The 16,483-nt window shown below is 35.8% G+C and overlaps 1 protein-coding gene across 2 annotated transcripts; it reads left to right on the forward strand.

Annotated features, from left to right (window-relative positions):
• The first annotated feature begins 1,048 nt into the window (after positions 1–1,048).
• LOC150080499 (uncharacterized) lies at positions 1,049–16,257 on the forward strand. Of its 2 annotated transcripts, none has more exons than XM_090381454.1 (2): positions 1,049–1,164; positions 15,830–16,257. In XM_090381454.1, the coding sequence occupies exons 1-2, from the start codon at positions 1,148–1,150 to the stop codon at positions 16,206–16,208; spliced, it is 396 nt and encodes a 131-aa protein (XP_090237580.1). In that variant the 5' UTR covers positions 1,049–1,147; the 3' UTR covers positions 16,209–16,257. The 2 variants fall into 2 exon arrangements, with proteins under 2 accessions (XP_090237580.1, XP_090237581.1); XM_090381455.1 differs by lacking the exon at positions 1,049–1,164 and adding an exon at positions 1,929–2,024 and having other exon boundaries at positions 15,830–16,254.
• The last annotated feature ends 226 nt before the right edge of the window (positions 16,258–16,483 follow it).

Raw genomic sequence — 16,483 nt, forward strand, 5'->3', positions numbered from 1 at the left:
GATGATCTGAATTATATATATGATCACAGTGATGTTAAGGGTTAAACAACAGCGAAAAATCGTAGAATATAAATCGGTATGGTCATTACGATTTCTAAATTTCAATTTAAAAATGGTAAAATCTAAACGATAATACTTAGTCCAATTTTAACGTCGAATTCAAAGCTTAATCCTAAATATAACAGAAAAATATTGGTCTAGATGATAAATAGCCTAAATCTGAAACTGAGCAAGACAGACCCCCCCGGTGGGGAGGGGGAGGGTGTTTCCTTTTAATACCTAAAAACACTGTGCTTATCTCATGATCTGCTTCTCTGTTCGCATCATTAACAAATGCTGTAAAAATTATTTTCTTGCGAACATCACTAGGTGGCTTTAAGTTTTAGAAATTGAGACCAGTCTGCATGCTTTTCCTGAATTTTCACCTCTAACCTGTTGCGTAGAACTCATCCTATCCGCACGTCCTTTTTGATAAAATAATAACAAAAAATTATCTCTAACAATTAACAATCAGTCCCTCTTTTTTCTCTCTATTTTGGAGTTCAGGGACTTTTGGTAATGGCGGGAGCATTATACAGATTCAATTCAGCCAGAAGGCTTATTTTAAAAACAAAATGCTAAGAAAGTAATGCAGCGACTGTTTCAATTAAGCGATTTCCATATTGAATAATTTTAAATACATCTAAGTAGTATCTTTGTCCCTTGGATACCAGACTCCACTGAAAAACAATCCCCTCAGTAATCCACGCATTCACAAAAGTATTTCTTGATTCCCTTCTTTAAATTTGTTTGGGTGGCAACATTCTATTAGTTGAACATGCATAAAGCTTTCTTTAAACAAATCTTGAAACGTCACGTCCTGTTTCCTCTCTTTTCGACTTCACTGGGCCAGCCCTGATATCTCCCTAGGCCAGCAGGCTGATAACAGTACTCAAGCTTCTGGTTCACTTGCCCATGTATTTATATCCATGCGCCTTCTTGAAGTGACGAACAACTTTCACGTTAATTAATAAACACATCGTGTGTGTGGTGATGAGTTCTGTGTGAGACTTGAAATGAAACGGTGAAAACAGTGGATAATTTTACATATTTTAAGAACCACAATATCGAAGATTTTTAATCCTTCCAATTAGAAATTAGATTTCGGATGGATTTTTTTACCAGGTGATATTTAAAATAACTATATTTAGTATAATTTTAAGTATTTTAGATATTTTTGAGTACTCTCTTTCACTGCTTGTTTGTAACTCATTTGAAAGTTATTTAAAACTTTTGAAACACAATTTTCTTGGTAAAGTTTTCTGCAAAAATATCGCGCCTTAAAAATTTGTCACTAATTATATTTGTGACCAGAATAGGGTTGGGAATATATAGTTAAAATTAATTTTTAACATTTCTGCTGCAGGTTATATTGCTAAGAATAGTCTAGAACAAACGACATGCTGATCTTGCTATGTTGCCCAAAGCGATGTATATTATTGTCCAAATACATTCAGGGGATATCATTTCAAGTAAAAATCCAGCTATTATAAAACAGCAGTCAACAGAACCATTAAAAAAAAGTTCAATTCGTATAATTCCAGAAATATATGACTGATGAAGAAACTGTATTAGATATTACGCCACTTTGCTGAACAAATCTATTGAAATCGTCTTACTGCATCCAACAACTTTACCCATTCAGACAACTGGTCATTCTTCAAATAACTAACCTCTTAAAGCAGCTGAAATATAGACGTACCTATCCAAAGAAACGGTTTTATGGAATACACTCACGAGATCAGGAAATATACTTCGTGATCTCTGAACTGCCCTTCTCAGGACTACATCTTGTGTCCATGAGAGAAAACACCTGTTGCAAATAAGCACACCTGCATCTGACGTATCATCATTTTATGATGTTTTGAATCACAATACGCACGCGAGATAACACGAGATAGGGTTGCTAACTGCTTGCTCCATGTACAGCTACAGTATCAAAGTATTATGGCTGCGTGGTAAATATCGAGCTAAATGAGCATATTGTAAGTAAGAACAACTTAATGGAGTTGATATTTGTATATCATTTACTTATTAATCTAACTACTAAGCGTTTTGGGGCTCTATCTTTAGCTAAAATACATTTGCATTAAATACACAGTTGATAGCATTTTAGATCGTTTTTGATATTTTATAAATCATTCGTATACGCACAGTTGCATAAAATACTTATTTATTATTTATTTATTTGTCTTTTAAAAATATAAAGTTTGGTTCTTGAATAAGAAGAGAATTATTACTGGTTCGACTGAGTTTCAATTACATTGCTTTGGCCTGAAATCAATTTTGGATTTCTTTTTATTAGTTGAATTATGCACGCATTATTTCAAATGGATAACTTCTAAGTAGTTAAAATATTCATTAAGTTTGAGAGAAACTTTTCAGGACTAGTTAATTGATTCGGTTATTGATCTGTGCTGTTATTATTAGTAGATCTTGTTTTATTGTGATTGATATGGGAATGCACTAAGGGACGATACATAAATGTACCAATATTTATCTTTTATTTGTTTAAATGTAGTGTTTCAGTGTAGGTGGATGCGTCTTTCGAAACTTTCATAAATTAGTTTAGGTTAAACGTGCCTCGTTAGAGGCAAACCCATATATCAACTGTCAATGGCGCATGAGCCTGAATGACTCAGGATGCTTTCTAAATAGAGCAGTTATTCTATTGCGTTATGTATGCCAGCCAGCTGAACGCGTGTCATGTGCTAATATTGCAGAGAAAAATACCCTCTACCCTACGGAAGTACATCTGCTTGAACAATAAAATGGACTCAAATGATCAGTTAGTGAAGCAAAAACATGTTTGCCGATGTTTGGATCACTTCCCAAAATGGTCGATAAAATAAAACTTTACTCAAACATTTGGATATAAATTCTGTCTAATAAATATAAATAATTGATAACAAATATTGACAATTTATGTTCAACTAGTTCTCTGTAGAAGTTCTTAGAAAGTGTGACTTGAATATAAACATACACTATACTACCAACATGCGAAACATTCCACCGACTCGATTTCGGAACTTGTGTGTAACTGAAGTACGCATAAATATTTTGACCCATAAAGGTGTTCAGCCTGGAATTCTCTTCAACTGTGTATGTCGAAAATGAAACGAAAATTCCGAAGTTGAGAATTAACAACGTGCAGATGAGGTGGAAGTAGAGAGGTGATCGTGTAAAATGCTACAGGCCTGACTGTGGCCACTCGCGTCTTCAAATTCAGATTCTCTTAGATCTGATTGCATATACAGAAAGAGGTACAGAGTTTCTTGCCATGAGTTTTCGGAAAAGCTGCAGCTCACAGGCATTTTGATAACTAAAACAAATGCATACCGTTGATTGACACGGTGTAAGGCACACAGAACTTGGATTGTAGATCAATGGAAATCGGTCTCGTGGAGTGACAAGTGGGAAGACATACTCATCCAGTCTGATGGACGTGTTAGATATGAGGAATACTTTAAGGACGCTTACTACCTCAGGAAGTTGTCCCATCTTTGAAATTGGGAGGCGGTGTCGTCGGCTACTGTTTCTCGTGATATGCACATTGCTCAAAGCGCATGGAACCACAAATGCTACTTCCTACACTGACCCTTATACTTTCCAACACAACAGCGCTCCATGTCAAAGCGAGGAATTGCGAACGGTAGTATGAAGAGAATAACATCGGTAGGTTGAAGTAGACAGCGCAAAGCTGTGACCTCAACCTAACTGAATACCTTTGAATGAACTTGAATGGAGAATTAGGGTAAGGCCAAGGCGAACCGCTTGCCTACGGATGCTTTAATGTGGGAACGGAGCACAGTACCACCAGATTTCTATGAAATTAATAGAAAGTCTTCCATAACGCATTGAATTTCTTTGAATAAATACGTTTTATTCATAACTATAACTGTCCCATGTGTGCTCAGTGGCATTGCATCGAATTGGATAAGTGTATTGTATATTATTTATTGTATAATAAGGAACATGATTGGCAAAATGCCACTCATCCAAACGACTGTATTTCGTCTAACATTTAATTTGCCCGGGTGGGTTCCATCATTGATATTTTTGTACCTCTTTCTGCTTCTGGCTATGCTAACGCATGGTAGCTTAGCTGTTAAGCTAGGGATTTAAAATATTAATTTATGCAATCCTGTACTTAATTCTTCTTTATCCACCTTTTCTTTTATTTTCAGTGCACATTTTTACATTTCTCCATATTCTTCCACATCTCAGTCTTTTCCTTTTGAAAGTCCAGTACCACTTAATGATGTCACAATACATCGTATTGCTTAATTTTGATAGCATTCGTACGAATCATCATTTTGTGTAGGTGAAGTATCTGACGTAATCCATGGCATGTTCACCCACATGCAATTGTTTTAGTATTTCTAATTTCGCCCTCGAAGTTGTTGTTTTCTGTGATCTTTTCACTAATATACACTTTAATGTACTTGCTGGCCGTTTTCTTCGCATATTCGTAGAGTTTGGTTAGATTCTGATAGAATTCCTACGTTGGTATTATCACGACATATAACAAAGCGGCCTACTCTGTCTTCTTGCATTGATAAAAACAATTCTGGCACATCCATCAATATTCATGTCGTTATAGTGGAAATTTGCAACTCATATAGCAAACTGGATGATAGAATATTAATATGGTGGAGAAAACCCATCTCTAACACCCATCTGTTTCGTTGGCTCAATCGATTAGTTTAGCCGATAACTCATCCAAGTTTCTTGTTGTATCTCTGTCAAATGCCAAGGGATGATATGTTGATAAAAAATCATGGTGTTCAATCAGATGGAAGTGTTTAATACGGAAAGTTTTAAGGCCACACACTTCACTTTGCATTCTTGAACGTAGATCATGTAGATCAGTGTTTCCCAACGTGGGTCCCACGCCCCACATGGGGGCAATTTGATTGTTCAGGGGGGCAATTCAAAAATTGCTCGTCTAGAGTTTAAAACAACCGCCTACTATGATTTAACTTGTACAAAAGAAGAATTGTTTTGTACAAGTTAAAATTGTTTTCCTCTCCTCGAATTTGCAGGAGAGGAAAAATAAACTTCACACTCTCATATAAACACGCATATACAGTGAAACTTCTCCTAACGGACACCTCTCGTTAACGGACATCTCTCTACAACGGACATTTTCAAATTCCCCAACTCACCTCCATTGGTTTTAACGTGTTTGCAGCTTCTGTCTAGCGGACATTCTCTGTAACGGACGCGGACAGGCAATCTGCACTGTTTCGTTTAGATTAGCACTTAATTTGATCTCCCCTTAACGGACAGCGGGCGAGCTCACGGCCCTTTTTCTAGGAACTTTTCTTCCACGTATTGCCTCAATCGTGTGTTTATTTTCTATTTCCGATTCTCTGAATTTTATCAAGGTTTACGTCGCGGTTCTAAACACTTTTTCAAGAATTTTAAGGCACATCAAAACTTCTGATGAATTCGGTGTGTGCAGGGAGGGGGGAATATGGTCGGCCTTTCGTCTTTTCAGTTTTGTTCAGTGTCGTGTGAAGTGCACAATGTCTTCTCGTAAACATTTAACTTTAAAAGATAGTCGAACTCATTAATGCGTATGATCGGCAAAAAAAGTGTGTGGAAAATTCAAAATCGGAAAGACGCAGGTAAGCGACATCCTAAAGAAAAAAAAATGAACTGCTCAAACAATTTTGGCAACACGTAAATGATCAGGTTCAAAAATCATTCCCGAAAACTGTTGGACTTCAAATTTGTCGCGCACTTGCTAAAAAAATTCCCATTAATGGGCCTGTTATTAGGGAAAAGGCTTTGGAGGTTGCGAAATCTATGGGAGTAAATGAGTTCAAAGCTTCTGTGGGATGGCTAGACAAGTTCAAAACTCGGCATAAAATTTCTTGGAAAACCGTAAGTGGTGAAGGTGGATCTGTTGATACTGGGGTTGTAACAGAGTGGACCATCAAATTGGAAGATTTATGTCGTGATTTTGAAGCTAAGGATATTTACAACTGTGACGAAACAAGATTGTTTTTTAAAGCTCTTCCTGAAAAAACAATGAGTCTAAAAAACGAAAAGTGCCAGGGCGGAAACATTTCTAAGGAACGCTTGACTGTACTATTGTGTACAAATATGCTGGGAGACTTTGAACAACCTCTTGTTATAGGAAACCCGCAAAATCCTCGTTGTTTCAAGGGCATAAAGTTGAATCTTTTGGATGTTGACTGGAAGTCTAATAAAAAAGCGTGGATGACACGAGATATCATGAGCGAATGGATAAGTCACTTTAACCAAAACATGATTCGTCAAAACAGAAAAATTATTCTTTTCATGGATAATGCTGGATCTCACCCGCACATTGAATTGTCCAACATTCAAATCGTTTTTCTGCCACCAAACACATCTGCAGAGTGTCAGCCCTTGGATCAAGGGATAAAAAAAAAAATTTAAACTTCACTACAGAAAACGTGTTTTAAGACATCTCATTGCAAACATGAACGATGTAACATGTGCGAGTGACCTTGCAAAGAAAATCAGCATCCTAGATGCGATTCAATGGATTTCCTCTTCAGTAAACGCAATTAGAAAACAAACTGTCGTGAACTGTTTTGTAAAGTCTGGCTTCTCAAACGCAAAAATTGAAGTTGTGAACAGCAATGTGGAGCACCAAGAAGAACAAGAACTTCAACATCTATTGATAATGTACGATACTTCCGCTACAAGTGACCCTGGCTACAAAGATATAGACTCAAACCTCACTACAGAAGATGGTGCTCTAGATATCAACGACATTATCATCGATATTTTTCAAGAAGTTCCTCATGAGGATGACGAAATGGAAGGAGGTCATTCTGTCGAAGAACATATTAACGACGAACCACCGATGAAAATAGAAGAAGCGCTCATACAAATCAATCGTTTAAAAATGTTTTTCGCCTCTGAAGAAGATACTGAAGGACTTTCGATGGTTTCTTCACTCCAAACAAATGTTGAAAACAAAATTATCAGCCGGAAGAAGGTGCAGAAGAAAATAAGTGATTACTGTATGTATTTTTCTTAAGATAAAATCATAATATGTATATTATTTACAAAAATATTGTGCAAAATCTGTATATAATTTAATTTAATTTTACATTAAACGTTTAACGATTTTTCTTTATCTCTTGTGTATGTAATTGTATATTATTTACAAAAATATTGTTCAAAATCTGTATATATTTTAATTTAATTTTACCTTAAACGTTTAACGATTTTTCTTTCTTTCTTTTTTTTTTTCTCCCTCAGACTTCTTGTTAGCGGACACTTCTCTGTAACGGACACATTTTCGTTCCCCATGGCTGTCCGTTAAAGGGAAGTTTCACTGTATTCGAATATACAAATATTTATTACTCACGCTAAAACTACAATAACGAAGATAGCTGCGTGTCACATAATAGTAAATAATAAATACTTTATTATAGTGCACTTATCTCATTTTTGACAAATTAGACTTATCTGCTTGTTCACAGAGACCACAGATTTAATAGCCCGAATTCAGTAATTCGTGTGATTTATTCATTCAAAAAGCGTACTAATAATTAATTTTGATATATTAAAATAAAATTAAATTAACTGTAATGCATAGTTTATTTTTAGTTTTTGATTTATCTTATATTTATTTCTTTCAGTTGCGCAGTAAAATGAGTAGTGCAAGTAAAAAAAAAGTTCGTCAGTATTCAGAGGAATACTTAAAATTTGGTTTCATACCCGCTGTCCACGATCAAAGGTCACCTTTTTGTCTTTTATGCCAACAATGCTTGACCAACGAATCAATGAAGCGAGGTCGTCTTGAGGCGCATTTGAAGGCGAAACATAATGCTCATGTAAATTCAGATTTAGATTACTTTCAAACTTTAAAGAAGAATTTTGAAAAAAGAGCAACATTAAAGTCTCTGTTTATTGCTCATACTGCAACTGTCAATCGTACTCTTGAGGCTAGTTATGAAATTTCTTTACTCATTGCTAAATCTGGGAAAAATCATACTATAGGAGAGAATTTAATCAAACCATCAATATCAGCATTTCTTAAAACAGTTCTGGAAAAAGATGACAAAGACGTGAAAGCTATGCCACTCAATAACAATACTGTTAGCAGAAGAATAGATGAAATGAGTGAAGATATTGAAATACAACTTGTTGGAAAGCTGAAAACAAGAAAATTCTCAGTGCAAATGGATGAATTAACTTTGAGAGACAGTGAAGCCGTACTGATAACTTATGTGAGATATATTGATAAAGGTAATTTTGCTGAAGAAATGTTATTGTGTAAATCATTAGAGAGCACCACTACCTCCAGAGATATATATAATAAGCTAAAAAATTACTTAGATGACAATAATATACCAATGAAAAATATAACATCTTGCGCTTCAGATGGTGCTCCTAATATGATGGGCAAGAAAAATGGCTGCTTAAAATTGATGAAAGATGAGAATCCAGAAATGCTTCTTGTGCATTGTGTTATTCATAGGGAAAACTTGGTAGCTAAAAATATTTCGCCTGTTCTTCATGAAGTACTAAAATCAGTTATAAAATGTGTCAATGCTATTAAAGCTAATACCAAATGTGAGCGTCTCTTCAAGCTTTTTTGTGAAGAACAAAATGGAGACCATGTGAGACTTTTACTTCACACTGAAGTAAGGTGGCTCTCGAAAGGGAACTGCTTGAAAAGATTCATGGAACTATTTGATACTATTAGTGACTTTTTAAGTGACAAACCTGAAATGAAGCATCTGTTAACGGTCGATGGTAAAGCATTTGTGAGTTATTTAGCCGATATCTTTGAAAAACTAAATATATTAAATAAACAACTTCAAGGAACAAATAAAACTCTCGTCGATGCAAAAGCGAAGATATTTGATTTCATTACATTTATTGAATTATGTCAAAAATATATTTGTAACAAAAATTTTGAACAGTTTCGTTGGCTGCAAAAATGTGAAGTGACTGATACCGCTGTACTTGTTATTGTCGATCATCTGAAAATTCTGTCCGCTGATTTAAAAGAAAGGTTTTCTGATTTAAAACAAATTGATTTTCCAACCTGGATGATGCAACCAACGTTAGTGGATTTGTCTGATGTATCAATGCAGTACCAAGAAGAACTCTCAGAAATGCAAAATGATGAGTCGGTTAAAACTTTATTCAATATAAAAGGAGCGATGGCATGGCTTTGTGATGAAACGGAAATTAAATACCCAAATTCAACCAACTTTGCAAGAGAGCTATTGTTACCGTTTCCATCTTCATATTTAGCTGAATGTGGATTTAGTGCCATAAATGATTTGTTCCTAAAGAAAAGAAATCGACTGGATATCACAAAACGGGGAGACTTGAGACTGAAGCTGACTAAATTGGAGCCCAATATAAAATCTCTCTGCGGCAAGCATCAAGCACAAGGGTCTCATTAAATTTAGTGCACTCATCTAGACGTGACTTCACATGGAATGTTGAAATTCTTAAATTATTAAACAATTAAATAATAATTACTAAAAATTAAAATATTATAAAAAAATCTTTCATATAAATTATTTTGTACTTGAATTTTAGTTGTCCATTATATGTTTTGAAAATTTACTTACTGTTTTTTTCTTAATAATTTCCTAATGATTTCTTCCTAAAACCTAAGTTTTGTGTCCTGAACAAGTTGTAATTAGGCTTCATTTAGGGAATAATTCAATTTTTGAATATAAAAAATATGTATATCGGTGTTTCCCAACGTTACATAGGGGGCATCAGAATTTTAGAAAGACTTAGGTGGGGCATGGTAAAAAAAAGGTTGGGAAACACTGATGTAGATCATCTCTAACAGCTCCAATTATGATATTCTTTCCCGGAATGTTTTAAATATACCAGGTGAACATGGGTTACAACGAAATGCTAAAATATTTCCAAAGATGTCTTCTTTCGAGTACAGTATACAGCTCTGCTGGGCAGGATTAAACCTCCCAGCTGTATTACAAAAGTTATCAAGGCTTCATATTCTGTTTTTGGTATTTGTAGTTAACTATTCGACACCATTTCCTGCATTTTCCAGGAGGTGATTGCCCTCTGGAGTAACTGGTGTTACGTTATCATTGTTCTGGTCTAACAAGCATCAGGGTGTGGAATTTACTCTTGTCATGTGTACTTTGTGATAAGTAAATAACGCATTTACTGCCATGGTTATTACTGATTAAAATAGAGGCATAGAGTCGTTTATAATTATTTATTTCGTGTAATATTCTTTTGATCAAATAATCGGGAACTGCATATTTTTCTAATCCGTTCAGTCTTCGAAATATAAGATATTTAACTGTGTTAATTGTTAAACGTTATGATTATGATGGCACGTGATTATGAAGTTAAAAAAGTTTCAGGAATTCTACCACTACCATCTGTTTCATATATTTATCTTTAGCTAATAATAGCTTTGTGTAGATGCAGCATTTCGTCTTAAGACTGGGAATAGGAAGGGAGAATTGTTTGGTTTGTTTAGCATTTCCGAGGCAACTAAAGTTATGAAGCATCGATATATTATATCAGTATATTACATATGTAATTGTTTTGCTGCTTTCCGGGATGAAAAACCAGAGTTTCCAAGATTAAAACTATGCGCCCCTTTTCAGAGAGCGGTTAACTGAACCATGGTGTGAAGTAATTATAGCAAAAAACAATTCTCAGCTTCGATTGGATGAAGAAATCGAAATCGGGCCATATGGGTGAGGGAGGAGAAAATAACCGCCATGTCCACTCCAGCCCTCAGCCTACTGTTATCAAACATGTTGTGCTAATGAGATATCGATTTCTGACACCGAAATTGGTGCTCAGTTCCTAGTAATCTAAAAAAAAAAATATATTGCTGCATTGACTTACCTTATCATCTCCTTCAGGATTAATACATTGACGTGCAAAAATTAAGGACCAACACTATTTCTAAAGGTTACAACCACAAAATCTTTACTTAAGGTACTCTTTACTGGTGAGAGCAGATTCTGTTTCAGCAGCGGTTCTGGACGTCGGCTAATCTGGAGGTCGAGGTGGTCTCGTCTGGAGAGGCGTTATCTTGGAAGGACGTACGTTATTTTATCTGGACGCACTCCATATACTGGAAGGGGTACTGTAACCAGCGAACGCTACTGTACTGAGGTAATCCTTCCCCATGTGCGTCTGTTCCGAGGTGCCATTGGCCCCGATTTCGTGTTTATCGATGATAACGCCACACCCCATCGCACTGCAGCTGTGATATGCTTTTGCAAAGTGAGGTCATTGTTCGTATGGATTGGCCTGCTCGTTACACCGATCTAAATCCCATCGAACACATATGGGACCCTCTGGGGAGACGCCTAGCGGCACGTTCACACCCACCAGAAAATGTTCACCAGCTGAAGATGGCTCTGACAGAGGAATGGACGATATTACCGCAAGAACTTATCAACAGCATTGTTCTAAGCATGGACAGGCGGTGCAAAGCCTTCATCGACATTAGGGGTGGCCATATCTCCTACTGAGGACCACCTCTTCCCTTTGTTACATCATTGGCAGTGATGCATCTGTATCATGGCAGCCAGTGCTATGTTGCCATTTTTGAATAAAGTCCCTCTGTACCGTTTTGTTTCCGTTGTTGTTTCCTTCATCATTTCTGTACCTCACGAGGTTCCTGGTATGCTTTTCCTATATCCAGGCCACTCCTATGAGAAGCTAAAGGTGAAAATCTGACTGATCCTTAAATTTTGCACACCAGTGTAGTAGGAGAATTATCACCTTATAATTTTAGGGTTAAAATTTTACAAATCTTTTCATTTCAGCTGATTCAGGGAAGCATTTTCCTTTCTGGACTAGAAAATAAAGATATATTTATGATTTTTAAAACACTATCGATAGTAAAATTAACAAGCAGAGAGAAAAATGTACGTTGGTGTTCAATATCTAAGGAAAAAATATAGAGTAATCCAAAAATAGGGCGTCGATAATTCATGGAAGCACCATAGGACGGCGTGTAATCTCCTTAGATAGTAATACATTGATTTCTCATTCTAAGGAGGAGACTTTCAATTAGCGCTGGAGGTATCAGTTTATATTCTTGCCTAAGTGCTGACTCAAGCTCACTGAGGTTTCATGGTGGGACAACTGTGACTGGCATCCTTCCTACCTGCAGCATTCTAAGCACGCGTTATTGGTTGAAGTCTGAATGATCTGGTTAGTCAATTGAATATAAGCTCTCCGATATAAGCCAATACAGTGCGCAACACACGCTTTCCCATAGATCCAACAAACTCAGAACAAATTTAGGGTTATTTGAAGTTTCTATGATGCCTTACAGTAGGACCAGATAATAGCCATGTTGCTTGCAGTAGCACGAAGTCGGTGTCGGAAAGCTCTTCTGCCTCAAGTAATCATCGAAATAGTCTTTTATGTTTTTATTTTTGTATTTAAAAATATATTCTCGTTTTTGGTGTTCGTTCCTTAGCTTTTGAGCACCAGTGTACGTTCGTCATTTAGTAGATTTGTAGTAGCAGATAAAAATGGCAGTGTTCACAAAACCATCTCTCCAATTTGCTAGTTCATATTACAACAAGAAAACCGTTGCACTGTGTCAGAAAAACAATGAATGTAAAAATGTGGTTTTGACCACATTTTTATAAACGTTTCGTTAACAATTTTTTTAATCTTTATGAGGAGATTTAGGATAAAATCGGCAGTTGATAGTTTCTATTAATATAAAATACCTTAAGAGGTGCATATTATCAGACCTGGTGTTATTTCAGTTTCATATTTCTGCGCCAACTCCATAGCAACTTCAGTCCAATCTTAGTCGTAGAACCCAAAACCTTTGCCACTATCTGCATATTAAATGAACTTCTCAATCGATAATTTAAAAACTTTTCTGTATCTTTGAGGCACACACTCCATTAAAAAATGAAAAACTTTGTTGGCTGGCTTTTGTCAGAGAAAATTACCTCCCACAGAAAAATCGTTAGAAGCAATAGTTTGATCGAACTGAAATCGATCGATATTTTCCCTCTACAAAATAAGTGACCGAGCTTCCAAAATTGTGGCCTCTTATGTAAGTTCAACATGAAAAAGGAACGTTTAGCGAGAAGTTTCACATATTGGCAACGCGAATAAAGAAAGATAAGTCACTTTTTCGATTCTACCTATACTAGGATCTCGCTTTGCATTGCCCATGGATAGCGGAATTGATCTACTGTTTGGCTCATAAAATACGTATTTAAATATGAGAACTTGCACTTCGAAATCTATCCTTATTGTTAATTAAAAAAATGGGATAATTTTGAAAGGGTTTCACTGGTGCTCCATTTCTTGAATAATATGCCTGACAATGTATGCTTGATAGAAAGACCAAGAATAAGCGCACTGTTTCTGAAACTCTTTAAGTTGCATTTCGTTCCAAATATCTTTTCTTAATTATAATCTACGATTCTCGTTTGCATTATGTTAGAGTGTGGAAAGAAGCCTTCAATGTTAATGTTTCTTAAATGTTTTAAGATGTTAAACATCCTAGTCAGATCCGCACACACGTGTCCACTTTCTGGACTTTATATCTTGCGCAACTGGCGATCGATTCTCTTTAAGAATTTCAACAACCGCGATTTTTCATGGAATTTCAATAAGTGAATTGTAAGAATTTCAGTAATTGCGATTTTTCTTGTTCTCTCTAAAGAGTCATGAAATCTTAGCTCGAATTTCAGTATCTAGAGTAAGAAGAAAATCTTAGCTCGAATTTCAGTATCTAGAGTAAGAAGAAAAGACCGGATTGGATCTAAAGAATCCGAAATGTAAGTAACCACAATCACTTTGCTCATAATTAGATTTTAGGTGGGCGTGAACTTGATATTCCCCTTGAATATCAAGAGCAAGTTGAACGTGTTTTGAACATCAATAAAATTGTCCATAAAGGATTTTTTTCCACTAAGCCAAGCTGTCAACCAGCATTTATGCAGATAAGTTCTTCAGCGGGTACTACCAGATGTTCCATGATAATGTCTAAAGTATGGTTACTTCTCACAGCAGTCTGAGTGCGTGAAAATTTCTGGATAAGGATAGTGACTATAAACCTTTGACCTCTATACTCCTGCTCTAACTCACTGCGACTTGATTCTGTCCTCCAAATTAAACTTTTCATTTAAAGGACGGAGATGTCATGACGTTTTGTGAAATCTAGAAAAACTTACAGGACGAACTTATTCAGAGGCTCGTAGTGGAGGATTTGGAAACAGTTTTATGTAATATGAAGTGGGAAGATTACTGAGTTTGTCCATAAAATTCATGAACTCTAAAAGAGGTTTATTTTTAGTAATCCAGGTTCTGGTTTGGTGGTAAAGGATGATCTCGAAGAATTGGTCTAGATTTTCCTTGGGAGTTTTGAATACGATGTATTGAAAGTGGTTGTACGGTTTTGATCCTGTAAATCATAAAAAGATCTAAATACACCTACATATCCGTGATGGTGTTGACTTACTCGGTTAAAGTGCTGTCTGGTGAACAGGAGAGCGTGTGTTCTAATTATCCTGATACCTTGAATTGGACTCTTCTTTTCGTATGTCATCCGTAGCATAATGAGTGTGCGACCTGCTTAGAAAGAACCAAAATGATCTAGGTTCGAATTTCCTTGTCGATTAAACTTTTTTTTTTTAAGCGATGGTTTCGTGTTCCTTCTCCAGGTGTTCTGCAGTTGCTTAATTTGATTTTTACCTTTTAACGAGAAACACTAGAAACAGAAACCACATTTCTAGAACTTAATAATTACATGGTCAGCATCGCTTTGATCCTTGAAATAATTTCGACAGATTCTCGTAGGAAATATGTTCAAAAACTCAGATATGTGCTTAAAAAATTCTCATCACCCTCAGTTTTCAAATATCTTATATTAATGACCAAAAACCAAGACCTGTCATTAAAGCTTCACTTCTTACATTCCCATTTAGACTTTTTTTCTTGAAAACTTGGGAGTGGTCTCAGATGAACACGGTGAAAGGTTTCACCAAGATATTTCTCAAATGGAAAAAAGATACCAGGGAAAATGGAGAGTAAATATGTTGGCAGAATACTGTTGGAATCTCGTACGGAAGACACCAATGGACGATTACAAAGGGTACAACACGACAAAATAAGTGTTTTGTTATCAGATAAAGATTTTTGTTAATAGAATAAGGTTAATAGACCCATTGGTCAATATTTAGTACTGCATGTAACATTTTCTTAAAATATATGAAATATTTTTTACTAGAAACTTCGTTTTTGACTTTAATTCCTTCTCCCTTAAATCTAGTGGATGTTACGGCAGTATGGTTGTCATATTTGAATTTAGCAACGTCAAATCTACAGGAATCACCCATTCTAATTTTTGCTGTTTCTTGCCACTTATATTATATTATTACTGACCAAATGCATACTTAATCCGTAACGGCTTATCTCTTCCATATTTTTCTAAATATACTGTAGAAGAATATTATTAAAGGTTGGCAGAAATTTTTCATTAACTACTTCACTAACGTGTATGCGAAGGTGGACATGTTTTGTAGGGTTGGATTTGGTTGAAAGAACTCCGAAATTCGTGTGATTGTGATTGATTTCAAATTTGTTTACTTTAAATAATTTTATAGATTCTAACATGCGTTTTAACACCAAACTACCACTAGATGGTGGTATAACAATTGCGTTTGCATCATTTGAGTATACTTTCCTACGCGTGATTGTTTCAACATTTGAAATTTTCCATTTTAAACTTTGGTTAATGATTTTATTTATTTATTTTGCTTTGTTACAGAATTAACGACATTGATATCCTGCTCGTGGCAATTCCCGTAGCATTTCTCATCTTTCTGGTAGCAGTCGTCGTTTGGAGTATGATGTTTCAATATTGCCTCTGTCGCCGTTTGAAACCACCACAAGACAGATGCGTTGTGCTTTCAGAAGTCCACCCGAATCTGCAGACGTCTCTAGTATACCAACGACCTCACTACAGGGTACTCATGGAGTACCAAACGAAAGCTAATCTCATGCCATCCGCTCCTACCTATGAAGCGAGTCTTAAGAAGATCCAAAAAAAGTCAGAGAGAAGAAACAGCACCAAGTTCAAGCCAGATAAAGCGGAAACCATTCCTTTTGTGGAAGGACAATCTCCTGTGGTGTGTTGTGAGGTGTAACGAAGTGTTTTTGTGATGTTCTGCATGAATAAATACTACGCGAAATAATTCTACATAATTTTATTTAATATTGACCCGCTACTTGCTTGGAGGATGCTCGCACTCTGATTATTATTTATATTTGGAATGTTCTCCACTCCTTTAAATATGGTCTGGGCCTATCCCTATCTGTTGGGAGTTTCATATGGTACAATAAATATGTGTACGGGTAGTCCTAGACGTTAATATAGCAATAAAACATTCCATTTTCTTCTTTGATTGTATGTGGCGATGAA

This window comes from Mastigoproctus giganteus, chromosome 9 (assembly GCF_048544385.1).
Source record: "Mastigoproctus giganteus isolate SK-2022 chromosome 9, ASM4854438v1, whole genome shotgun sequence".
Classification (NCBI taxonomy): Eukaryota; Metazoa; Arthropoda; class Arachnida; order Uropygi; family Thelyphonidae; genus Mastigoproctus; species Mastigoproctus giganteus.